This window comes from Passer montanus, unplaced genomic scaffold (assembly GCF_014805655.1).
Source record: "Passer montanus isolate IOZ18808 unplaced genomic scaffold, ASM1480565v1 scaffold22, whole genome shotgun sequence".
Classification (NCBI taxonomy): domain Eukaryota; kingdom Metazoa; phylum Chordata; class Aves; order Passeriformes; family Passeridae; genus Passer; species Passer montanus.
The window spans coordinates 9,715,238-9,741,449 of NW_024366815.1; the positions used below are offsets into that span (position 1 = coordinate 9,715,238).

General features: G+C 42.4%; 1 protein-coding gene across 5 annotated transcripts in view; it reads left to right on the forward strand.

Moving 5' to 3' along the window:
• Positions 1 to 7,281: 7,281 nt before the first annotated feature.
• ZSWIM6 (zinc finger SWIM-type containing 6) overlaps positions 7,282 to 26,212 on the forward strand; it is a 109,193-nt gene continuing 90,262 nt past the window's right edge. For all 5 annotated transcript variants that reach the window (XM_039709660.1, XM_039709661.1, XM_039709662.1 and 2 more), the window contains exon 1: positions 7,282 to 7,934. In XM_039709660.1, the coding sequence (XP_039565594.1) occupies positions 7,421 to 7,934 (514 nt within the window). In that variant the 5' untranslated portion in view covers positions 7,282 to 7,420. The remainder of the gene's footprint in view (positions 7,935 to 26,212) is intronic.

A 26,212-nucleotide genomic window follows, 5' to 3' on the forward strand; every position in this document is an offset into this window, starting at 1 on the left:
TTTTAAAAGAATGACAACTGTTACAACAGGAACTATTAATAGTGTTGCTTAGCCATCTCAGCCTTTTCTTCGCCTCCATACTTTCTGCAAGTCCTCAGTTATAATTCATGAAGGCTGAGAAGTTCGCAGAAAATTGGCACCTGGAGAAATTGCTGTCCAGCTAGCTACATTTTCCTCTTCCTAGGACTGCCTTGGCAGTGCTGCTGGAGACAAAGGTACACCAGCACAGCACAGATCCTACTGAAAGGCATCCCATCTCTATAGCATGCAGGAAGGAGCTCCAGGCTTTGGCATATTCAAGCTGTCCCCTTGTATGTTCAGCTCTCTTGCCATCACACCTTAATCTGGACATGGACATCTTAGTCAGTCATGGCTAATCAGGGAAATCTGGAGATGTCAGAGATGACTGGAGGCTGGCCAATGTGACGTCCATCCACGAGACGGGCTGGAACTCGGATCCAGGCAACTACAGCCTGTCAGCCTGACTTCAGCACCCAGCAAGACTATGGAATGGATCATCTTAGATACAATCACATGGCACACACAGAATCACCAAGGGGTCAGGCCCACTCAGAATAGGTTTAGGAAAGGCAGGTCCACCTGACCAAACTCATCTCCATTTACAACCAGTGACCTGCCTAGTGGATGTGGGAAAGGCAGTGGATGTAGCCTACTTGGACTTCAGCAAAGCCTTTGGTTCTGTCTCCCACAGCATTCTCCTGGAAAAGCTGGCAGCCAATGGAGTGGACAGGTACTTTCCTGGATTGGGCAGGCCCAGAGTGGTGGGGAATGGTGCCAGTGGTGGGGCCAGTTCTGTTTAATATTTTTTTGATGATCTGGATGAGGGGGTTGAGTGCATTCTCAGTAAATTCACGGATAACAAGTTGTGTGCAAGTACTGATCTGCTGGAGGGTAGGATGGCTTTGCACAGGGATATGTACAAGCTGGATCATGGGCTGAGGCTGACGGTGTGAGGCACAACAAGGCCCAGTGCTGGGTCCTGCCCTTGGGTCACAGCATCCCCAGGCAGTGCCACAGGCTGGGACAGAGAGGCTGGAAAGGACCTGGGGGTGCTGCTGACAGCAGCTGAACATGAGCCAGGCAGTGCCCAGGTGGCCAAGAAGGCCAATGGCATCCTGGCCTGGATCGGCCACGGTGTGGCCAGCAGGGCCAGGGCAGGGATTGTCAGCACTGGTACTCAGCACTAGTGGGGCTGCACCTCAAATCCTATCCTGGGCCTCTCAATTCAGGAAACACATTGAGGTGCTGCAGCAGGTCCAGAGAATGGCAACAGAGCTGAGGAAGGATCTGGAGCACAAGTCCTGAGTGGCTGAGGGAGATGGGATGTTTATCCTGGAGAAAAGGAGGCTCAGGGGTGGCCTTACCACTCCTGCCACATGCCTGAAAGGAGATTGCAGCCAGGTGGAGTCGGGCTCCTCCCCCAGCCAACCAGTGGAAGGACAAGAGCACAGTCTCGAGCTGCAGCAGGGGAGGTTTAGGTTGGACATTAGAAAGAATTTCACCACTAAAGGGCTGTCAAATATTGGGATGGACTCAGGAAAGTAGTGGAGTCAACATCCATGGAAGTGTTCAAGAAATTACTGGATCTGGCACTTCGTGCTATAGTCTAGTTGACAAGGTCGATCATTCAAGTGTGGACTTCATGACCTTGGAAATCTTTTACAAACGAAATCATTATGATCCTTGAAATGGGAGAAGGAAGAGTTTTGACTTATTTGGGGTTTTCCTTTTTTTTATTTAAAGCCATTTTAAAAATCATTCTACCAGCACTTAGCATGTGGAAAAGCTCTTCTGAAAAATTTTAAGTTTATGTAACTTCTCTTCCTTTGCTACAGGTTAAAATTTAGGTAAGCAATGTCTTTTACTTCAAGACAATATCAAATTGAGGTTTTCATGTCCTTCATGCAGAGTTTCTGCCCAAGAATTACTGGGCCTGACACTGCATAGTTCCTTGGTCCACTGCAAGGAAGTCTAAAGTGCAGCTAAAAGGGAGAAAGCCCAAGAAGATAAAAAGGGGGAGTTGTTAATGTAGGACGCTTATCCACAACAAGGCAGTGCCCTAATGTTACTTTTTAAATCACCAGCCTATTCCACCTTCTATAATATTTGTATTCCTACATGTGCTGGTAGACCAAACAATTGCACCTGATAACTTCCAGACCAGCCTATCCCATTTTTGGTGGAGAATAACCAGAAGAAGATGAAGCTTTGAGGAACTTTTTTTTAAAATCACTGAATCACAATTAATTGTATGTATTTGCACTAAAAAGAGAGAATAAATGAAGAAAGATGTTTTAATATCCAATATTTTCATAAAATTATTTTATTTTTATATTAGAAAAAAAATAGTACTTTAAAAATAACATTTACAAAGACCTGTGAAGGTAATATATTGCTTTTAGTTTTGAGTATTTATACATTCTGTAACTCAGATCTAAATAAGGTCACAACAAACCCAGAGAGACATTAAATCTAGAGTTCCCTCTGAGACAAGACTTTCTCCTTTTGACTTTATGCAAATGCTAAATCTGAAGAAAGGTGAGACACTCTTATTCCTCTAGTCTTCCGAGACCTCAATATTCTGAGACATCTAAATGACTGCAACACATTTAATTTTAAGGCATTTCTTGCACATTATCATTTTACTTGTAACAGTGATGCTTTTATCCCTAGTGACTTAGTGAGCTAAACTGCCCCAAAAGATATCTCAACACAAGGCTCCTTATAAGGAAGAAATAATTCATTCCCAGGATCTATTCTCAATAAATGTAAACTGAATGTGCTCAGTCCTTGAGGAAATACAGAGCAGCATTAACTCACACAGCACTGGGACTATGAAACAAACAATGCCTTCCCCTTCAGTCCATCTGAGAATGACTTAATACATTAAGTATCGAGCCACAGAAAGGCAGAGGACACAGAAATAAATGCCAAGAGGATTTAGCCCAGTTCTAGATGTTTGTTTCTTTTAATTGTAGAAAACTAGCAAAGTACGCTTAGTATGTTAAGTAAATTTTCCTAAATGCTTTTAGATTGTAGTGTCTGACTCCAGTTTTAGAATTAACAAAAAATTTAATAAAAATAAAAAGCTGTACTTTGAAAGGGCTCATTTGGTGCTGCCAGTTTATTCCACTTCAACAGCGAAACTCTAAAGAGCTGGCAATATTTATCCCAGAGTATTTGATTTAAAGGGCTAGCAAAAGGCAAAAGTTCCTTTTTTAGGCTTTAAATTAAAAATTGCCTCTGAACATAATGAAAGAAACTGTTTTATGAAAACATTGTAAAACTGAAGGCAGTGACCAACTACATTATTTTCTCCACCAACCAATCTTAAGATGGTAATTTCATCAACACTCATCACTTCTGTCTGCTTTTCCTGTGTTTGAATTCCCAGCTTCACTACATTGCAAAGTACAGTGATATTCACTGCCTTTACATACAGCAGCGTTTTTTAAGCTTTCAGATAATGTTAGAATACATTTGTTATCTGTAAAACCTACAGCCTTCTTCTAAGAAATGAAACCTCTTGTTATCTAAAAAGGCACACAGAAACAGGTTAAAAAAGATTTGGTTTAGCACTGTAAATCCAGTTGTTTCAGTAGGCCTATCATTCTTTCTTGTTTTCATTATTTTAGTCCTGTCTATTCAATTTTTCTTGGTTTTTTTTCATCACAGCTTTAGCTCCAAGAACCCTCCATCCTCCATTCCCAAGTCCCCTTCTCTGTCTTTGACCACCTACCCTCTGAGAGTTTAGAAATATTTTATGCCGTGCATGAATCCAGACCCTTGTTCAGCTTTAGTGCAGGAATGCCAGGACTCATCTTTCCTGATAAGATTTAACCACTGGGGTGACTTATGTTGGCCAGCATTATGTCGCCTGCCATCATTTTTCTACATTTAGACCTTGGTCTAAATGTAGAAAAATGTTTCACACAAAGACAACTGTGCAGCTGTATGTGACTTCCTTTTAGATCAGCACAACTGGTGGAATGCTCAAGCCTTTTATACTTTACTGGAATGAGCACAACTGACTGCAACTGGCCTAATGCTCTGAAAAGATTATTAGGAAGGAATTTCACTGCGTAGTGGCCAAGGGTGCTTTTCCAAGCAGCTCACAGAACAGCCTTCTATTACATGCAGGAAGTTAGCCAAGTTAAGTTTTGCAGCCATTCCTTCCTCTCTGTGTTGCTCTGGAATAGAAAAATCCCAAAACGGTTAAACGGAAACAGAGGCAAGAAATGCTCAGCTCGGTAAGGTCTTCCCTCAAGAACATCCACTGAAAGAAAAACTAACTAGCAATTAAAATAGCTTAGATATGCCTTTAACAGTTCCTAATTTCTTTTCTGGAGTTAACACATCTTCCCACTTGATTTCAGAAAGTGGAGGGAACTTGGGGCAAACCTGGCAGGACAAAAGTTCAGCCTCAGATGAAAATTTGCAAGTTGTTCAAGTGCTATGCCAGTGCAGCTGGAGTGGAGCCTAAAGTGGAGCACATCTGGTGCCTGTGGCAGCATGACAAGAGCAAGGATGCCTCTTGCTTCCTTGTCTGCTTCCTAGCCCAGAAACCAAAAAGATTCACCAGCATTCTGTGTATTTGTTAATATACACAGACTCAATAGGAAGTAGATACTCCAGATGAGGGATAGAGAGATGAAAGAGGTGGATCCATGAACTCCTCCTGCTTGTCTCTGGGATTTCTCTAGTGAATTTAAAAATTTCTGCCCAGATCTGTAAAGAAAGAAGAAAGACTAAGTTCAGATAACTGACACATAGGTTAACTTATTATGGATGATTTGTTGTTCATTGTCACTCTTCTCACTCTTTTTGGTTTTTACTGTAAAGTTTCTCAACTATGACATGAAGAATTCTTCCAGTGGCATTAGTGTTATTTTTATTGCAGCAGGTGGCTAAGACATGGTAAAGAACAGCCATTACCCCATTTGGAAGAGTATTTCTACTGACTTGCTAGATGCTTATTTAAAGCAGAAATAGTGGTAGAACAGAGAATAAAAATTGCTTTGACATGTGAACAATCATTACTCGTGAATAAGTGACGGAATGAAGAATAATTTTCTTTTCCTCTCACACACATGCAATCATGAAGTTCTTTTTTCTTTCCTTTTTCCTACTGTCTACATATTTAATGTCTCTGCTCTCAGAAATGTTGAGATGAAAACCACTATTAACAGTAAAAGAAAGTACTACAAGCTCATCTCTGGTCTACAGCATTCAGGCTTCCTAACACTTCCAAAATTCTGTTAGAGTTAAGTTTATAAATCCAGCAGAACATTTATAAATCATGCCTAAAATGAGAAGACAGTTAATATTACAGCAAGCTATCTATGAATTTATGAAATTGGCATCTCAAGAGCAACTATTTTGTGAAGTCCATAGCCAGAAACACAAGCATCAGTTTAAACTCATTTCTTACACAGAAGGTAGGTTTCATGATCCCAAAGAAAAAACCCCCAAATTTATAGTATGTACAAAAGAAAAAAAACCAAAAACCCAACCAAACTCTGCAGAAAATATTTCTGCAGTTTAAGCTACTTGGTTAAAAATAATCTGTAATTTTCTTAGCATCAGCAGCTGGCAGCAGAAAAATAATAATTAAAGAACCCAACAAAACCCAAACCAGAAAAAAAACCCCAAACAAACACAAAAGCAAAATACCAGCCCTAGCCCTCCCCCCACACCAAAATCTCAGGTCTATACCTAGATGTAAAAAAATTCTCTACACGTGAAATTTCCAAGTACTGTTACTGTTTAGAAGTTTAAAAGCATTCACTTCCCCCCTTCCCCAATATGTGCAAATTCTAAACCACCTCAAGGTTTCTGCCAAGCTTTCTTTAAAAATCAGTCAGCGAGTCTGATAAGTTTCATTCAATTTCCCACCTACTTTTAAGGGGAAATGCAGTTTCTGCAGCGGTTTTCAGTCGCTTGACTACAAAATAAGCTCCTGTTCCAGTCGGAGGTGGAGGAGGGGGGTTGGTGCAAACAAAACGGAGACGACAAAGTTTCGAGCCAAGGCGATGTTGTTTGCACCTCTCAGATTTTATGCCGGGCACGCTTGACATTCCTCCGCCGCATTCCCTGACGGAGCCGCCTCCCCGCTGGGGGCGGCTTGCGCTGCATCATGGAAAATGTAGTCCGTCTGGGAAAACCAGCCTGCCGCAGGGAAGCCGCTCCAATTCCGGCTTCTGCAGGGCACGGCGTGCGAGCTAAGGGCTGCTCCCCGGGCGAGTAAGTGCTGTGTGCAACTGCAAGCCGCCAAAAAAACGCCTCTGACAAGCCATAGATCCAAAATATTTTAATTAATAACAACAACAAAAAAAAAGGTTTTAAATTCCGTTAATAAAAAATGGCGACTGCTCTACCACGAAGCATCAAGGCGTAATCCCATTTCCGAGACAAAATGCCGAAAGTATTTGTTTTAAAACTGAATTAGCGGAGCAGGAGCCAGGCGCAGCTGCCGCTCACGGCGCAGGGCAGCCCACAGCGATCCCGCCGCGCGCCACTTCCATGCGCTCCCGGAGCGGCGCCCTCAGCGCGCGCACACGTCTGGCTATCCCCACGTACGCGCTGGAGGCGCCGGCACGGACCAACGGCACGGTTTTCAGGGATCACGGAAAACGCCGTGACCCTCCGCTGTGTCGCGACCCACCTGGGTACACACGGTGCCTTCACCGCCTCCCACAGACTCGCCGCCGCTCCTGGCCCGCGCCCCGGCTCTCCCGGAGCGCTCCCAGGCCCTCCGCAGCGCCAGCCGGGCGCTGGCACCGGGATGACGACCTTTACCGTACTACGGCTAATAGAAGGAAAATGAAACTTCCCACAAAACTCAGCACCAACACATCTTGGAGCGCGCCTCACTCATGCAGCTCAAGAGCTTGCTATACGCGTTCATCGGGGCTCCGGATCCAGGGGCGGACGGAAAGGGCTTCGCCCGCCGGTGCCGCACTTCCCGTCGGCGCGGCCCGCCCCCACGGCTTTCCCGGCAGGGGTGACCGGGTTCAGGCCGCGGCGGCGGCCCCGCCCCCGCATTCCATTCCCTACATGGCGGCAGAGCGGGGGGCGCCGCCGGCCACGCCCCCCTTTCCCACCACGCGCGCGAGGGCGCGCCCGGGCTGGCGCGCGTGACATCAGCGGGAGCAGAGGCCGGCGAGGCGCGGGGGGGAAGCGCGCGCCGCCCCCCCGCGCCGCCGTTCTATTTACGTTGTGACGCCGATTTGCATAAGGCCCCGCCCCCCGCAGCCGGCGAGGCCACGCGGCCCCACCCTCTTCGCCACATAAGGGCAGAGGGGGGCGTGTCCCCGGGGGCTCGCGGGCCCTCGCTGCCTTCCTGGAGCCGTTTATAGGGTACAGCCACTTCCGCTGTCGGCTTAGAAGCGGCGCGATCATGGCGGAGCGCGGTCAGCTCCCCCACCCCGCCAAGCGCCTCTGCTGCAGACCCGGCTATGGCTCGGGCTGCAGGCCGGGGCAGCGGGCGGGCGGCTCCGGGCCCGGCGGCGGCGCGCTCTGCGCCGGACCCTCCTCCGCAGCTGCCGCCGCCGCCCTGGGGCTGCTGCCGCTCGGCAAGACCCAGAGCCCCGAGTCCCTGCTGGACATTGCGGCTCGCAAGGTGGCGGAGAAGTGGCCCTTCCAGCGGGTAGAGGAGCGGTTCGAACGGATCCCGGAGCCGGTGCAGCGCAGGATCGTCTACTGGTCCTTCCCCCGCAGCGAGAGGGAGATCTGTATGTACTCCTCGTTCAACACCGGCGCCGAGGATCCCGCTGCCGGTCCCGGGGGCGCCGCCGCGCCTGGCGGGGCCATGGACGCCGCCGCCGCCGCTGCCGCCGACGAGAACCGGCTGCCCTTCCGCAGGGGCATCGCTCTGCTCGACGGCGGCTGCGTCGATAACGTCCTGCAAGTCGGTGAGTCACCGGCCGGTTCCGTTCCCGGACCAGGCCGCCGCCGCTCGGGGCCGCGGGTCTCCCCTGCGTGTCACCCGCTTGCCGTGCCTCTCTCTCCGCCGCAGCTCACCGCCTGCGGCCCGGCCCGTGCGGTCCCTTCCCTCCCCGGCTGCACCGTGGGCCGGGCAACTTCCTCCGCCGGTCTCCTCCCCCTCGTGCCCGGGACGCGCAGTGGCTCCCTGCCTCCGTGACACGGACGCGGCTCCCGCCTGTCCCTTTAACTTGCAGCCCCGCATCGCGCCGTGCCCGCTCCCGGTAATCCAGCCTGTGTAATCCCGTTTGGCTCTGCCCTCCTGCGAGCGTCCACCCCCGGTAATCCGGGTCATCGCTTTTCCTCGAGCCACAATAGCGAGGAGATGCCGCCCCCCCATCCCGAGGGGGACCGCCGGTGGAAATGAATCAGCAGAAGGGCGGCCGGCGGGGGAAGGAGGGGGGGCGGGATGCGCTGCCGTCCAAAATAAAGACATAAAAGCGGTGCGAGACCCCGGCAGCGGGAGTGCGGGGGGGATCCGCGAACAAAGGCATTTCTAGGGCAGCGGCGACGAGCCGGAGGGAGGGGGCGCGATTCGCCCCGCCGGGGGTGGTATGGCTGGGGGCTTGCTTTAGGATGAGCGGCTTCGTGACAAGGGGGGGAGAACGAAGCTCTTCCTCCTACTGGAACAATACCCCCCTCCTCTTCCTCACCCCCAGCCCAGCCGCTGTTCTTCACCCTCTGCGGGCTCCCTTGGTTAACTCCTCCCTGCCAGTGTTTAAAGGGCTGCAGAGGTGGGTATTCCCCCACTTTTGTGGGGGCTGTCTGCCGGGGGCGGCTCCCCTTCCATTCCTTGAATGGAAAAGGAGCCGCCCCCGGCAGATAGTCCCCTCCGCCGGTGGTGATGCTCTTTGTGCGACCCGGCCACTTTGTTCTCATTTTCATGTTTATTTGCGTCTTTCTTTTTTTTTTTTTTCTTTTCCTTTTTGTTTCCCCCCTCTCGGTTTTCTGTCGTTTCCCCTCCTCCTCCCCTTAAAAGGGGAAGACAGACAAAAGAGGCTGCTGCTCGCCTTTTGTTGACGGCGGCGGCTCGGGATGTGTGTTTGTGTGCGTGTGGGGCGCTGGGATTCCCTCCTTCGCACCCCCCCAAATTCTCGGTGGTGCCTGCTGCGGGTCTGACTTGGCGGGCACCTTGCAAATGTGCTATCAGATTTTTTTTTTTTTTCCGAAGGGAAGATGTGACCCTGCTCTTAGGCTTAATGCTCCTCTCTTCTGCCTACGGGGACTTTCTTTCTTTTTCCATTTTTTTTTAAATTTTTTTTTTAATCAACTTTCTTTTAAATTTAATCTTTTGACTTTCTCTTTCCAAGGGGTCTGAGGTGCATCTGTAGTTTCTCAGGACTAACAGAACCAGAAGTAGGGCTTTTTAGTTTGGTTGGCAGTGCTGAGATTTTTTTCCCTTTTGCTTGCACTTGATTCTGTTTGCAAGCGATTAGGAATGACAGGAGTGCACATAGGGAGGGTTTCTTGGCTGATTGCATTTAAGCCAGGAATTCACTGTGAAAATAAAGCCAAGGGGCAATAAATAAAAAATGCAGTCTTTTCTAGGAGGCAGACACCCAACGAGGACTTTGCTTTGCTTGGTTTCAGCAGTGGAATAGGCCTCAGTGAGTAGTTGTGAAAGAAAAAAAGTAACTTTTTGTGTGTCTTCAAATGTGAGGGCATTGAGTAATGTTGGCAAGGGTCAGTAAAGAAAGAAAAAATACGCATGAATGTGACTTAAGTGTTGATTGCTTTTTCTGGAACCTTTAAATGCATTTCAAACAAATACTGTACCTACTGCTGAAAATGCATTTGCTTTGTTATATTTCCCCCCACTCCCCCTCAACCTTATGTGAGCCTCCTTTGAAATTCTTGCAAAAATAGTAGTGGAAATCGGTGATACGAAAGATGTCAGTTGTTTTGACAGAGGCCTTTGGTGAGGGAGTTGTGGAGCACTTGGGTAGGTCCTGCTGTAATTTGGGTAGGTAGCTGTGCAATTAAGAGCAGGGTCTTGCCGACAAGATATTCCTAGTGAAACAGAAAGGTGCAGCTGTGAAAGGCAGTTCCCGTCTAGAGTGAATTATGTTGGGCAGAGAGTGGAATTGGTTCCATATAATACAGCTGAATATGTGGCATTGATGAAAACTTAGAATTAAGTTTATGTAAGTGCATGTTTAGTGACCATATAAATGTGAACTTATGTTCTTTGCAGTATGAGTAATGGAAACTCTGTAAATGTTTACTGTTGAACTATGGAAAAGTGCAGTTGTTGGACAAAATGCATTTTATTACATATCAGTTCTAACAGCCCTACTTGTAACCTGAAGTATTACTGTAAACAGGGAATGCGGGACTTGATTTGAGAGACACATAAATTTCAGTTCAGTGGTAGTTAAATGGCACATTTGCTTCTGAATTTTGCATTTTAAGTTTTTCAGTCTAGCTCTGAATAAACATTCTGACTATTTTATCATGGTAAATAATCTTAAGCAGGAAGATTTCCCAAACCTTGTATCTAAGGTTTGCTAAAAATCTTCATGTGATTCTCCTTCATGCCTACTAACTTAGTCTCTGGTGTGTTACCTTGTTGTGAAGAAAATCCGAAATCTGGTGTGTTACCTTGTTGTAAAGAAAATCCGAAATAAAATGAAGATGATGTATTAGTGATACACAGAAATAACGTTCTTGGTAATCAGGCAGCACAGTTGTCTGGTGGCCTATTTTGTAGTTTATTGGTGCTGTCCTAGCATAATAATTAGCATCACTTAATTTTGAAAGGCATTTCTCCAAAGAAGATGGTTTCAGAATTCAATTTGCATCTAACTTATTGATGTATTTATATCTTTTTGATATGCTTCAACTGGACATGAAAGTTTTTCTTTTTTTAGTTTATTTCAAAAGAGCCAGAGAATGTACGTTCCTAAAGCAAACCTTCCCAACAGCACAAAACAACTCTTTTACCATGCATGTGTTTAACTTACTTCAAACCAAGTATTTTTAGTAAAAATTAAAGTCTAAATAAGGAAGCACTTTGTGAGTAAATACAATAATCTGGAAGGAAAATTAGAAATTGACTGTGTTTCATTTGGCCAAATTTTGAAAATGCCAGGAGCCAGCAGACCGTTTTAGATGGTGAAGTGTATATTTGGTTTCTGAGGTTAGTCCTGAATTAGTACACAGTACTGTATTGTCGTCACAGCTGTGGCTGTCAAGGTTAGGAAGAGGTGTGATCCCTCAATAGCACAGCTGACCTGGCGAGAGCCCTTAATGCAGCTATTCTAGGAGAAGAAATAAACCCCTGTGCCTCTGCTGGTATGACTCTTGCTTGGGGAAAGACAGAGGGTTGCCTTGGCTGTAGTGCTGTAAAACTCCGCTTCACTGCTGCAGCCACAGTAGAAGTACTTGAGAATTTTTTGATATGTCAAACAAGGACTCTTACAGTATCCCTGTCTGTTGGTAATTTGAGGTAGGTTTGTCTTTGTTGCATAGACCCTGTTTGCTCATACAGGCCTTTCTTAAAGGGGTTAGAGCCCTTTCCATGGTAGCATAAGGCTCTGTGGCTGTGGTAAGTCATGCTTTTAGGTATGAATGGTAAGGGAGTGAGTTGGAGGGAAGGAAAATATAAAGAATTCATTGACTGGCACTTGCCACAGCTCTAGAATATGATGTTAATGTTAGAAAGCTGCCTTGTCTGTAGAAGGAGGTTCATCTGAAGAACATCATTTGCTTGGAGCTCTGCAGGCTCATGTTTTGGAAGCCCCTCAGGGATACCTGGTTGGGGGATGTAACCAAAATGCTTTTTAGAGAAAGCAAAGTAAAATTTCTCCTTCCTTAAATAGTGGTCGAAGGTCACTGATATTTTTTTTAATTTGTTCTTAAGTTAAAGACTGGAGATTATTTTGCTTTCAAAACCAGGAGACGCCCTTTTTGTCCACCAGGAGCAAGAGAAGGCTTTAGAAAACCGAATTGGTGGCTGCATGTAATTTTGGTGGTAGTCAGCAGATTTCAGATCCTTTTGGTGGACAATGATTTGAGGCAAATTTTGATTCTTCCTAGCCATCTTTACTGGGAAAAAAAAAACCAAACCAAAACCAACCCCAAAAACTTACTGAAATGTCAGAGCAAGTAAAACAAAACTAATTTCTCTCCTTTTGGGACTCAGTTGTTTGAGTGCCAGTGGTATAACATGAAACACTGTTTTTTTCCTTGCAATAAAACCGTACCAAGTATTTTATTCACAAAGGTGACACAAATGTTGTGCTGTGCTGTGAGGTGAACTGATCATTTAGCAGATATGGTGATCTTCACTGGTGCGTGCTATATATATATGTAGTTGTTGATGAAACCTGTAGGATAGATGTGTTTAGTAAAAGGATTTACTTAATGAAAGTAATACCAAGTTGTGTGACAAACCTAGGCTGTCATTAGCGGCAGTGAAGTCACTGTGTTTAGTGTCAACTTTTATTGACCTGTGATACCAAATTGTTCTGGTACGTGTAGTGAACTTTTTCCAAGGGGAAAAGGTTGTATTAAATTATGCCAATTTAAAGAGGAGAGTTTTGTGGGCTGACATGCTGAAACAACAATCATGTTCAACTTTTTTGGGTTTGGTTAAGAATGTATGAGTAAAACAAGTAATACAGAATTTGTTAGTACAATATTGTGGTATGGGTGTAAACAAATGATGTCTGATTTTTTTGCTGGACTTTTTTGACTTAGTTCCAAGCCTAGTAGAGAGTCTTGTGAAAATGCCTTCATTGATTCCAGTTTCAGTTTGCTCTAAGAAATAACTACTGATATTTCTAAGTTTCAGAACAGAAACTAGTAAGCTAATTTTTAAATTATTCTTCCTGAAAGGCAGATATTTAATGCATTCTAGTTTCCTTGTAGGATTTGGAATGCAATGCGTTAATTGGCGAATATACAAGCCATTTTCTATGTGTCTACTCTAATAGTCTATCCTTGACCTTGAATAATTTCTTTGGATACCCTGAAAAAAAACCATAGAGCTAGATAGAAGCAAAAAAAAGCTGTCTTTCAAGACCAGATCACTAAAGGTGGAAAAGCTTTGTAAATCAACTCCTGCATTTAATTCAGGCTTTCTAAAAATATCTATTCTTGATTTCAAGAGAGTGTAAGTATTTTAGAGTGGTTTCAAGATACAAAAATAAAACTTGTATATATTATCTTCCTGTGTAATTATGAATAGTAGGATAGATCTAATTGGACAATGTTAGTACTACTGTAGAATTCATTTATTGTTTAAGGAAAATAATTGCTAATCTCTTGCCATTACAAGTAGATGAAGAAATCTTGTTTTGTACAAGAGTGTTGTATTTGGTTCATGAAAAAAATTTTTTCATTGTGTGTTTTAGATCAGTTTTCATGTTTCTTATGTTCTATTTTCCCCTTCATTTTAAGGCTTTCCTTACTTCCAAGAAAACAATTTTCATTTTCAAAGCTGCCATTCCTTTTAGAAAGCGATTCCATCTTTGTATATGATCCGATGCTTTGGTATATAGCAATGTCTGAATTTGAGCCACTTGTCATGCTAGCAGTTGATGCCTGCATTTACTTTCTTTCCCTGTGTGCTGACTTTCAGAGGTGAACTATTAATTAAATGGAAAATCTCTGTGTGTGACAGAGGGCTATTTAAAAGGCATCATCACACAAACTAGTTTCCTTAAAAATCATTTGGTAGTTGCTGCATTTTGCTGTATCATTTGCTTTTATAAATGAACCTGTTAAATCATTACTTAAGACTCTGGTCAAGTTCTAATTTAAAAAATTCAAGTGAAAAAATGTGCGAGACTGTCAGGTGTTGAAGGATGAGCTGTAGTAGATGGCATGCTCTTAGATATGTGTGTATGAGTTCAATTAAGTGTCACCTGCTGTCTAGGTAATCTCGTGATGTCAAGATAAATTGTGAAGTTCTGTAGTAGTGTAAATATGAGTGCAAAGTTTAGGAAAGCTGCTGACATTCCTTAACTTGCTTTCTCTTTAGCTTATTTTCTTAAGGGGTAAGGTAGGAGAATTCACTGCATCTTTAAAAAAAAAAACAAACAAAAGCCAAGTCAGAAAAGGACCACACTATTTTAACTGACAAAAGGTATCCTAATTTATGAATATGCTGTCTGTGACACGAACTAATTTGAAATCTTAAAAAGCTTTCATGTGTAGCTTTACAGATTTAATGTGAATTCTGATTGCCTGGAATGCAGTCAGCCTGACAGCACGTGAATACTTGAGTGCTGTCCAACAGCTGCAGTTGTTCTGAGAGATCTGTCTCCTTGAACTTCCAGTTTTTGCTGTTGGTTTACTGTCCAAGACAATGTATGTAAAAAGTTCTCAGCTGGGTATGTGTGCAGTCCTTGACATGGCTTCATAACCTTCTGTGACCGGGATCATTGGCAGTGTTGGCTGGTGCTGTACACTGGTTTGCATTTTCCTTCCAGCTACATGCCAATTACCATGATTTATGTGATGGCCTTGCGGCACATTACCCTGCTGTCCTCTGAAACAGCAACATGCATCCAGTCTTTGTTGCCTTGGCTGTGCTGTGGAGGGCCAGGAAGTCTGGAAAAGCAGAGATATAAATCACCATCTTAAAATAGATGTTTTCTGACTGAATTCTGCAAATGTGCAAACAGACTGGAGGAGTCGAGCCTTCTAATAGTAACTCCACTGTAGAGGATTCCTTTGTGATTAAGTCAGAACTGATAAAAGGCCTGCTGTAAGAGCTGAGTGGGCATACAAAAGACTTTTTCTGATGTGACACAATTCAGTATACACTTAAGAGTCTCCTAATGTAGAATTTATACCAGCACTTTAATAAACACCTCTGAAAAGTGAAAACCAAATATTCAAAGAGGGCAGATTTCAGCAGTGTTTAAAGTATATTGTAAAGTAATTGTGATACACATCAGTACATGCTTTAAAAAGGAGAGTGTATTTTTTTATTTGGGGCTTTCAAGGTTATTTGTTATTGGTATTTTTTACTGTAAGCTTCCATTCGTCTTTGCAAGTGAGTGTATTTGACAGTCTAAATACCTGGAAGTTTTGCTTTGGAAATGCAAGGGCAGTGGCTGAGAAAGTCTGATGCTAATTGGAAGGATGCAGTTAAAACCTGTCAATAAGTTTAAATTTGCACTAGTAGAGCTAGCTGATCAGATAAATAGGAAGCTCATGTATTGAATTAATGTTCTAAAAATTTAAGTGATTTATCTTTTATCATAGTTTATTTAACAATCCACCTGTTTACATAAGTGATCTTTCATAGTTAATTGGTGTCAGACCTTTAATACATTTTGGCATCGCTGGAAAAGTAATGTGGGAAATGGTGTAGTAAGGTATTTTACAGACTTACATGTTAAAATATATTTTTATTATGTGCTTTTTACTTTATTTTTTCACAAAAGTTAATTGCATTTAAATGATTTTCTTAAAGGCCTGAAAAATCAACTGTTTCGTAGCTGTATGACTTCTAAGAAATGAGACACTTAGTTGTATGTGTGCCAAATTTAACTGCTAACTGGTTACTGACAACCGGTAGTAATGCAGTGGCAGTGTAGGAACTATGCAGGAATTGTGTGGCTGACTACAATATTTAATTTACACTGACAAATGAAATTAAAAACATTAAACCATCAAGGCATTTAAAATTGGATAAACCCTTACAGAATGTTACAAATGTACAGCTTGTAACAGAGTAGAGGATCAAGTTTGCATGTATTCTAAGTATTTAAATGTTTATAAACTTGTGTTAAAAGCTTGGCTTTGGGTTAAAGGCTTCAGCAGTGGCTCTCAGATTTGTTTCTGTGTGTTTAGAGTTTGACTCCTTCTTCTTTTATGCTAGTGTCCTGCATAGCAGTGTTCCACAATGTGTGCAAGGCAGCACAAACTTTTCAAACTCAAACACTTCAGCTTCTAGCTTGCTCTTGTCAAAAGTGGCTCTTAAGCTTTATTTTTAATTTTTAATTCCTGCATTCACCTTTGATATTTTGACTATGCTGATGTGCATGGAGCACTGATGCATATTCATTGATTGATATGTTTGTCAGTAGTATAAATAAATACAGGTAGTGTGATCTTCAGCGTTTCATATGCTTGATGGTTGGTCCTTTCTTTGACTTACATGCTGCTGTGGCTATGAAAGGATAGCAGTTAAAATCTGTGTTAAGAATTCATTACCAAATACACTTACACTTAATCTTGGGATCTTCTGGAAAATGTGAGGAAATCAGTTCAGTGGAGGATTGTACTGCAAGTTGTTGGTTGCTTCCACAGCAGTTCCATCAGACTTTGCTTCTGCTATTGGTGGAATATATTGCAGTATTTTGGGAGGGTGGAAAGTAGGCTTAGTAAAATGCTCATTTGCATATTTACAAAGCTGAATTTAGTGACAATACTTACTGGATTAAACATGGCTTGTTCTTCTTTAGGACAATTCTGCAGAGTCTATTGATTTTAAAAGTTCAAGAACAGGGAAAAATAAATAGTCTGAATTGCTTAATATATTAGCTCAAGAAAAAGAAAAAAATGGAACACTTTTATTCTGAAATGCTGTTATTACTAATGACAACTGGCTGTGCAGCTGCTGTGGTATATGCAAAATGAGTCTCAGTTCTTCCATTGATTTAGATCGTGAACTGAAACCTTGCAAACTGTCTACAGTTAGTGCCTTGGGGATAAAATATCAAGTACTTTACATTCTGTTTCTGGATTTAGTGTAGCTATATTATACAGAAGCCCAAAACTTCAATTTTGCTTCCTCCACAGCAGGGGGATGAGGATGACATAAAATGCATGGATTTTTTTTATCTTTTTGTTATTGCAAGCCATGATGTGTGAGTGCACCATCATGCGGCTTTCCTTGTCAGATTCAAATACCCTTGAATTAACAGAGGTGACTTCAGCTCAATGTGCTAATTCATGAATGGTAGGCAGCGACTAGGACTGGGACATGATGTAACAGTTGCTGTGAAAGTCTGATGGGATAAGCTGAGAAAAAATTTCTCAGTCTTGTGTATCAATTTTAGAAGTAGCATACCACTTAGTTTTACTGACAGTTTTGGGTGATCAGTTGTTAAATTGTCATGTATCCTGGCAGTAGTTTACAGGTTTGATTTATAGGTGGTTTAGTAGATGATAAATGTAAATTACTATTTGGTAGCAGGGAGCAAAGATGTGTTTAGGAGTAAACAAGAGTTTGTTTTATTAAATACACTCTTGAAGAGAAGAAAGGTGATAAAATGCTGAGTAAAATGCTTTATAGATGAGAGGCCAAGAGAGAAGTGGGGAAGTGGTACTTCCTGAGATAGTACAGAGGTCAAAGACCTCACTGCATATCTGATGAGGTATATTTAAGGAGGATGTAGTCCAAATGACTGTTCCCTCTATATGATCTGCATTTAATGAGTATTGGCAAATGCATGGAAGCTAATAGACTTTTTGCTATAAAATGAAACACAGCTTTCAAGATGGAAAATAGGTTAGCAAATGGTAACTTAGCTGTTCTGTAGCTTTGGAAATTGTAAAATAGTTTTGAGTTACAAAGAAGTGGTTGTCCTCTCACTCTTTTCAACCTTTTGTTCCAATTTCAATTTTATAAATAAGATGTATCAGATGCACAAAGGTAATGCTCTGATTTTTCAGATAATGGTGACTTTCTCTGTGTTTGAAGGGTGTTTGTCAGATTTTACTTTAGCAGAAGCTGCTTCTGTTCAGTCATGATGGAAGCTTGGCCAGTGGTATAACAAAACTATTGACTTTGTTCTTGTACTACTGTTTCAAAGAGATTTTTTCATATCATTATCTTTGATAAAATTGTAGACTCTAATTAAGTTTCATTTACTATAAGTTGATTCCAAATTGTAGCTTAATTTTCCTGAATAGACATTAAATGGCTTGGTTTTAAAACACTGTATATTGCAAAATGAGACTTGTTTTTGTATTTTGGTCCCCTACCCCCAGTAGTGAATATGTATGGTACCCAGACTTGTGAAAAACAGATTCCCCCCCCACAGAGCCTATATATTGTCCTGACCTGGGACAGGGAGTGCAGACAAGAATCTGATGAAGAGTGATACACAGTTCATTGGACAGTTCTTCAGACAAAAACTAGGAAGGGGAAAGAGGAAGACAACTGTCAGAGTTGTGGCAGTGGTGATCAGAAGGAGTAGAGATGCTTTTCCTGCTGATAAGAGGTCATATGAAATACAAACTTAACATTTGTAGGGGTATAAGATAAGTGGTAAAGACTAAAAACATAGGACAGATGTGAGCATTGTAATCTCAGTACCAAAGAGATCTAAAGTCTTGTACTTAAGAGGAAGGACTTGTGTGTGCTCAACAGGACAAGGAAGGGTGCTACTGTTGTAAGAAAGCTGAATATTCCTAGTATGTAGCATATGCTTAAGGGAGTAAGATGTCAGTAGGATCAAAGCCGCTCCTTCCTGATACTCAAAGTGTGAAAAGATAGCTAGTGAAATGTTAGAATGGGTGAGTGGAAAGATCTGAATCATGGGTATGTGCTTCAGTGGATCCTGCCTGTTACAAGGTCCATCTTCCCCTCCCTCATTGAATAACAAAAGGAAGTTAAGAAGTAGAGATCAGATGTTGAGAAACATCTGAAAGGTGGAAGCAGAGGAAGATGACTGAGCAATGAGACACTAACCTCTGAAAGGAAGTAAAAGGAGAAGCACAAAAATCTGTAAAAGTTGAAATTTCTGGGAGGGGAATCAACAATTTGTGGAAGTGCTGAAAGGTACAGGAACTTGAATCCAGAGGACATTTTCATTGGGGACTATGGTGAGAGCCATCCCAGTGTGATGCATTGGAGCCAGCAAGGGTCCAATGGCAGAACTACATTCCAGACAAGGGCCTTGGTGTAGTCAGTGACTTCGTTGTGGGAGCGAGAAGGTGATGTGGTACAAGATGGTGTGATATAATGGAAGCACCTCAGGCAAAAGTTAATGGGTGAGGTGGAAGAATCAGCAGCATTAGAGTGCAAGGAGTGTCTGTATGTTAGCCTGGCATACGTGTAGCTTGATTGGTAGGCATGAGGGGTTTTTGTAGCTGTGTTTTGTTCCAGGAGCCCAGGACGTATAGCATGTAGTGCAGCCTTGGTGAAGCAGTGTCATAAGCCTTGGGATTGGGCTGTGTGGTGTTTGTATATTACAAAGTCAAGAGCAGATCCACTTGTATTGCAGTTGATGCTGGTTTGAAGTATCAGAAGCAGAGTGGGGATATTGTATTTGTACAGTGGGATGGAGGTGGGACTACTGCAGAAGGAGCCTGCAATTTAATCTTCCATCAGTAGTTGGTTACAAATAATGCGAGTCAGCAGCAGCATGTTCAATGCAAGCTGGACGGACCTTTGACCAGCTTATTCTCTGCAGAGCATGCTGCCCTCACACCATACTCTCTGCATTGACCAGCTCTTCTTGCACGGGTAAAAGCAACTTTGGTCAGCTGCTTTCTGACAGGAATGGGTATATTTGCAAGCAAGGGGCTATAGCGATGTTTGTGGGCTGTCAGTGTCTAACAGCGGTGTCCAGTGTGGTGGTGACAAGTCGCAAGCCCTGATGTGGTGCAGCAGCACAGGGCCTTCACTGACTTGAGTGATATATGTCAGCTGTTTGGAGCCTCTTTTGCAATCTGTGCAGATGTGGTGTGCTGAACAAGGTAGGTAGTTTCTGTCTTTGTAAATATGGATTTCAGGCACAACTGCAGGCCTGATGTCTGTCTTTTTCTTAAGACTGGTAACCTTAGGTTGCTTGAGAAAGGTTATAAGTGATGAAGGCCTTAAACTCTGACAGAAGTTGTAACTATATTTCCAGTTATTCCTTTTCTTAGGGAGGGGGAATATTTCTGGTTGACCAAGCCTGCTGCCCTAAAGAATGCTGCTGATACGGAAGCACAGTGTGGCTGTTAGCATGGGAATTCTCCAAGAGCTTGTTCCAGCAGGGTTGCAATCTCTTGTCACTCAGTGAACTCCTCCAAGGACAGACTACAAAACAGGCCTATCAAAATAATTGTTTTCCATGATGAAATACTTGTCATGAATATGGTAAATGAAAGAACTGGCTCATTTGCTGAGCTATGACTCATTTACTTCTGTGCGCCTCATTGTGTAACTCTTAGAACAGAAAATGCACATTGCTGTGCTTATAAACTTGTATTTTGGAAAGGTTTTCTATGATTGCCATTTGCAAACTTCACCCACTGTGATGACCACTGTGTTATTAACCCTGAAGTTACATCATTGCTTTAGGCTGGCTTAAATGTGGGCTGCTCTTAAAGGAACACTGCAGTTCTCAAGCTTTCAGCTTGTGCCAGGGCTTGTGGAGCTGCATGGTTAGCCAGAAGACTGGCCTGCTTACGAATTCAGCTTTTGCTTGGTGAGTTTTACCTGGTTTATTGGTGAAGAAAATGCTACTCTTGATGCCAGGGAAAGAAGATTGCATGAGGAGGCACTGGGAAAGTCAGGGCTCCTTTTTGTCAGTCACACTTTAGACTGGTCTAAAGGGGACATGAAGCCGTAATTGCTGCCTGGGGAACGGAGGTAGCTGCTGTGTTTGGGAATTCAACTCTGGCAAAAGGCAGCTTGTTTGTTTCAGTGCTATCAGGACAGGCCTTTCCTGAGCTCAGATGCTGTGTTTGACATACATGAGTGAGCCATTTTCCATACCACTTCATCCATGGTGGTGGTTTTTTTTTTTTTGTGGTACAGAATCTCGGCTTAGTGATGAGTACCCCTCCCACACTCCCATCAGTGGTTAAAAAAAGCCAGACAAATGTTTACTTTAGGAGTACAGGAAAGGAGAAGAAAATACCTAACAATTTAGTCCAGTTGTGCAAATTCATATCTGTCTGTATTTGCGTTGCTGTTGCAAAAGGTAGTTTTTGCTTTCAAAGTTCATGCATTTCCTCTTCTTTTGTGGCAGTGTTAAATTTCAACATACTTACAGCATAGACTTTTGAAGTAATTTTCTCTCCTTATTATGCTGTAGTTTGGTGTTCAAATCGTGTGTATTGTGTTTATTTTCATCATACCTATTGATCTGTTTATTTTCATCATAGTTGTTGCTAAAGTAAGTGTTCACAGCTTTTTGTGTGACTAGACCTGCTGAGCCAACATAACTAAGAATGAGCAATCTCTTCTTTGCTTCTTGAACTCTCATCTGTTGCTACTCAAGAGTCACTGGAGGTTGCAGGGTTGTGGTAGTGTAGCAGAGACTTTGGGTGTCTGGCATGGTCTTTTTTTTTCCTAGTAGGTAATGCTTGAGAAAGAACTGATGGAGCACAGTGTGGAGATTTCAAAGAGTTTGTAGGGCTGGCTTATAAGTAAGAAAAAGCCTTACTGCTTGTAAAATAAGTACTTTTGATACGGATTTACTGACAGTCTGAAATAGCTTTGTGGTGTTCCAGTATCATTACTGCTTCCTCAAGTAGAACATAATTGAGCAGAATGGTGCTTTTGTATAACTTCTGTAGTGTGGAAGTTAAATGACAGACAGCTGCTTCGATAAGTGAGGTGTGTTTACTGAAATGATCTGTTTTCAGGACTCCAAGTCATGTGTGGTCTATTCCAGATGCACCTAACAAATGCAGAGCTTTGTTTGCCCGTAACTGGTGGAGGGGAGAAGTGCATAAATGCCTTGTTGCATACTTCATGCTGCAGATGAGGCCATTTTTTAAGGCAGAAATAGCTTTCTTTATCATAAAGAGAATTTTTTGTGGAACTTGTCTGTCTGGGAGAGGGTGCTTTGGCTTTCTCAACTGCTTGCACACTGGGAGATCAAAGATTATTACTGTCTTACTTTAACAGTAGCCTGCTTCAGTGAGGAAGAATTCATCGGGGTTGCTCACTTCCTAGAGGCTTCCGACAGTTCTGACTAGGCAGTTGTGGCTGTCAGACTATTAAAGGCGCTCATGAGTGAGACATGGGCTCCTTAAGTTGTGCAAAGCTTAAGCAGGGTTCTTTACCTCTCTGGGTTGTCTCCTGGTGGAAGGGACACTGCATGACCTCCAACCCTAACTGAAGTGTCTAGATCCTTCCAAACCTCTGCCAGTAGTATTTACTGGATGTGTTTGTCTAGGCTCCTAAGCTAAACATTTCTCATTTGAGGAAAGTGAAGTTACATAGTCTGGTATCTTTCCCTCTCTATAGCTCCACTGCTAATGGTGTAAAATTAGATGTTTATAAAATTAGATGTCTACTTTCTGTCATACTTTGTTTTAGGCTCATCAGAGTTGTTTAATGTGATACTTTGGAAGCTGACTATGACTTCTGCAAGCCAGGTTTGTTAAAGAAGTACCAGTTTGAACTCTTGTCTGCTTAGGAAAATGAAAAGCACTGAGGTGTATCAGCCTTACAGTTTTTGTAACCAATTAGTGTGGTTTCATGGTTGTCTTGTTTTTGACCCCTCCCCCTCTATTCCTACTTATGCTTTGCCATTTTGAAGATAAGTACAATCAGTGCAAATTGGCTCTTCAGAACAGGGCTTTGAGCTATACACAGTGCTATTGCTTACGTGACACTAACAAATAGGAAAAAGAGCAATCCCCCCTGGGTAGTGCAGGAGGTTCTTTAAACACACTCAAATACAACAAAAGTGTTCAAATTTGAAGCTTGGCTAGGTTATATTCAGTACAATGCCAGGAAGGATGAGACCAGGGTGAGGGAAGAGGAGAAGAGCAGAGCTTGTAGACATCCTTTACCTACATGAAATTCTGAAGTTATTTCCTGCACTTTCATTTCTGTATTTGCACAAATGCAAGATTGTAATTAATGTAATTCTAGAAAAAGTATTTTTAAATTTCACTCATAATTGAGTGTGTTTAATCTGGGGAAACTTATTTTTGCATTTGTTTTCAAAATAGGGTTAAAACCCTGCAATTTTTATGTGCTGCAGTTGAGTGAGTCTCTGTAATGCTATTAAGTGTAAAACTTGGATTGGTGTTTCTTGATGGAACAGGTCCAAGTGGGTGTTCTCATCACAGCTCTTGGGTTGAATGAAAAAGAGTCTACCCCTAAATCCCATGCACTTAGGTCTTTGCATACAGATTTGCTCGCAAGTTTAGAATTTTGTAGAACTGGTTCAGGAATCTTGACTGGCACTTGCCATCCTTGCCAAAGCTCTCCAGAATCATTATGTAAATACCCTCACACCAGCTGTAGGTGAGAATGCTGCCTGTGGGTGCACGGCCAGAAGCTGCTGCATTTCAGCTGCTCGCTGTAATTTTGTTTCTTCAGACCTTTATCTTTCACCTTCCTGAAAGACATCTGACCACTTTCCACCAAGGACTGAAGTCCTGTTGGGAGACAATCCACAGGGCAATTTCCACTGAACAATGAATGTGCCACCAGCTGTGCTTGTGCCTAGTTTCTTTTCTTGCTGCAGTAGGTGTGAAGTTATTTAAGGTTGTTTGACCTAATAGAGAAGTTTAAGACAACTCCTGAATTTTAAATTTGAACATATGAGGAGGGGCTCCTAATGGTTTCAGATTACTGTGATTTCTGAAATTGTTTGTGTAGTTTTGTCCCCTTAGGTGCTGTTTGAATTCAGGGTAAAGGTGCTGCTGGTTATGCTGTGCAGATGGTAGGTTTAGTTCATTTAGTAGTCTCCCTAAATGTATTCATCTTTAAAGACAAAATTTTCTGCAAACTAGGAACCGAGACTCATGAAATTCCTTTTAGCCTGCAATTTCTGTGAAATGCATCCCAAAAAAATTTAGTGTGTACAGTGATTTGACAAACTTCCATCACGATGAATCTGTCACAGAGTCAGGATGCAAGTACTGGATCTGTTCTAACTAACAGTACTTAAGCAGCAACAACAGGCACAAAATTAATTAGTCTGGGTCTCTGGGAGGTGTTCTTCAGTATTATGTTTGCATGAACAGCGCAGCACCAGGTAATAAAGAAAACAGAAAATGTTTCGTGCATAATCATTGAAACCTTTGCTGTTGGGAGGCCTCAGAACATAAAGGTCGTTCAAGTCAAATGTATGAAACTTGGTTTTACATGGGACTTTCTGTTCTTAACATAGACTGTTATGAACAGTTAGTACATTGAGACATTGAAAGCAGAGCGTCAGTTTTAGAAATACTGGCATCCCTCAATGAGGGAAAAATGTATCTTGAATGATGACTTGTGGTGAGTATACAGGTTCACACTGTGTTTCTTACTGAGCTTCATGATAGTTTCAGCTCATTTCTACACTGAAATCTTTCCCCCTCTCATGTAGTAATGAGGACATGGAAAGAAAAAGATAAACCCAGACCCAAAGCAGTGTATTATGAGAAGACAGCTGCAATTTAAGCCACCCATTTGTAAGTGACACTGGTCTCCAGAGATGCAGTGGTTGTGAATATTTTGAAATCCTTCAATTCTTAATTGCTAAAATCTTGAAATGTATTCCTGATCACTGCAAGCTTTTTTATCTCTTTGCATTCTGGCTGTTATGAATACAATTTGACACATCTTTATTAAGGCTATTTTAATTTGATTCATACAGAGAGAGCAAACTGAATGCAAAGGAAGAACCTCTGCTGAAGGCTGGAGTAGTTTCATTCAGCCTGGTCACTTAGCAAAAAATGTATTTCCTCAGAAGAGTGATTAAAGTATGTGTCCTCTATCTTTGTCATCAGTTGAAGTTATACCTGAAATTATACATCACACTGGAAACTGTACTATAATTGAGAGGTTATTCAAGAGAGAAAAAACATTAGGTGAATGGAATCTGTGACTTCTAACAAGTTCACTGAAAGTTACTAAGTTCTTGAGCATAGCTGAAAAGTAGAAGAACTTACTTCTGTTGACAGTGTTAAGAGTTGATAAATATCTGCCCTGTTAGATTTATATGAGTTCATCTAGTCCACTTAAAACAGGAGCAAGACCTCTAGGAAAACCTTCATTAACCCTATGTGCTGATGATGACTGTGCTGCTCTTCTCATTGTATATTAGCAGTCAGCAGGGAGACTCGCTATAATTTGGCATTCTGAAGCGAATTGCATTTACTGTGCTGTCTGCACAGGCTGATTTTGAAGGCATATAAGATTAGGTATGACAGGAAGGGGAAAAAGATCTTCCAGCGCATATATATAAATGGTTATGTTTTGGAGGCTTTGTGCATTATAAATACAGAAACTACTTATCAGCTTTTGTTTTTTGCCAGTAGTAATAAGTTTTTCATACTCTCACAGCTGTTTATTGTATGAACAGCTGACAAAAACTCACGCTCTCTGAGGTAAGGTGAGCTGGCTTCTGGGTAGAACAAAGACCTTTGTTAGAGTAGGAAAGAGATTCCCCCCCACCCAGAACACAAATGTAAAGGCAGCTGGCAGCATCAGTGCAGATCAGAAACATATCTGGAAACTTAATTCTCCCAGTTGTGGTGTTACTGAAGTGCAGAGATTTATTTTTGTTTTACTGTCTTTAAGGACTTTAATATTTAGCAAATAAAACTGTATGTTTTTGTATGCTGGATTTTGGGTTATATAAAAAGCTTTAATACATAGAGAATAATTGCTAAAAAGGAGGAATGGACATGACTGCACACGTGGTGTGATTTTTCTTGTGGTGAGGAATGGGGGAGTCATTTGGGTTAAACTAGATTAAATAAATAAACCCTGTAGGTCCTGGAGCCCTTGGGTTTCCCTGAGTTCAGCATTATGTGGGAGTGTTATGGAAATAGTCATTCAAAATAAGCAACCCCTGATGTTTGTAAACAGGTATCTAATGTGCTTGCTTTTGTAATCTCCTCCCATAGACATGATACCACTTACTTTGCATATGCGTTATTACTTAGATAACCTTAACAGAATGCTACTTGCTCCCTCCTTAATTTTTCTGTGAGCCTAAGCCATTACCACAGTCTTGATCTAGCTGTGTGACTACTTTAGCTCCAGTGTTTTGTTTATTCTGCCTTTTCACCCTCCAACTTGGCAACAGTGTTTGGAGAGAATTTCGTGAGGGAGAAATGCTGCTTCTGCTTTGAAGGGTAGACGCCACTGAGTCAAATCAGGTTCTCCATGCACAAAGAAAAGGAATTTAAATGCAACAGCATGTAAAAAAGAAGGGTGCCCAATTGCACTGTACAGGGTAAATGATGTATAGAAAGTGGTGTCTTCCACAGATGGACCAAGGTAGTCTTGTACTTTCAACTTGTTCATTTGCTGAGAGTAAATTGCTTTTCCTTGAGGAACAAAATGAAAGTT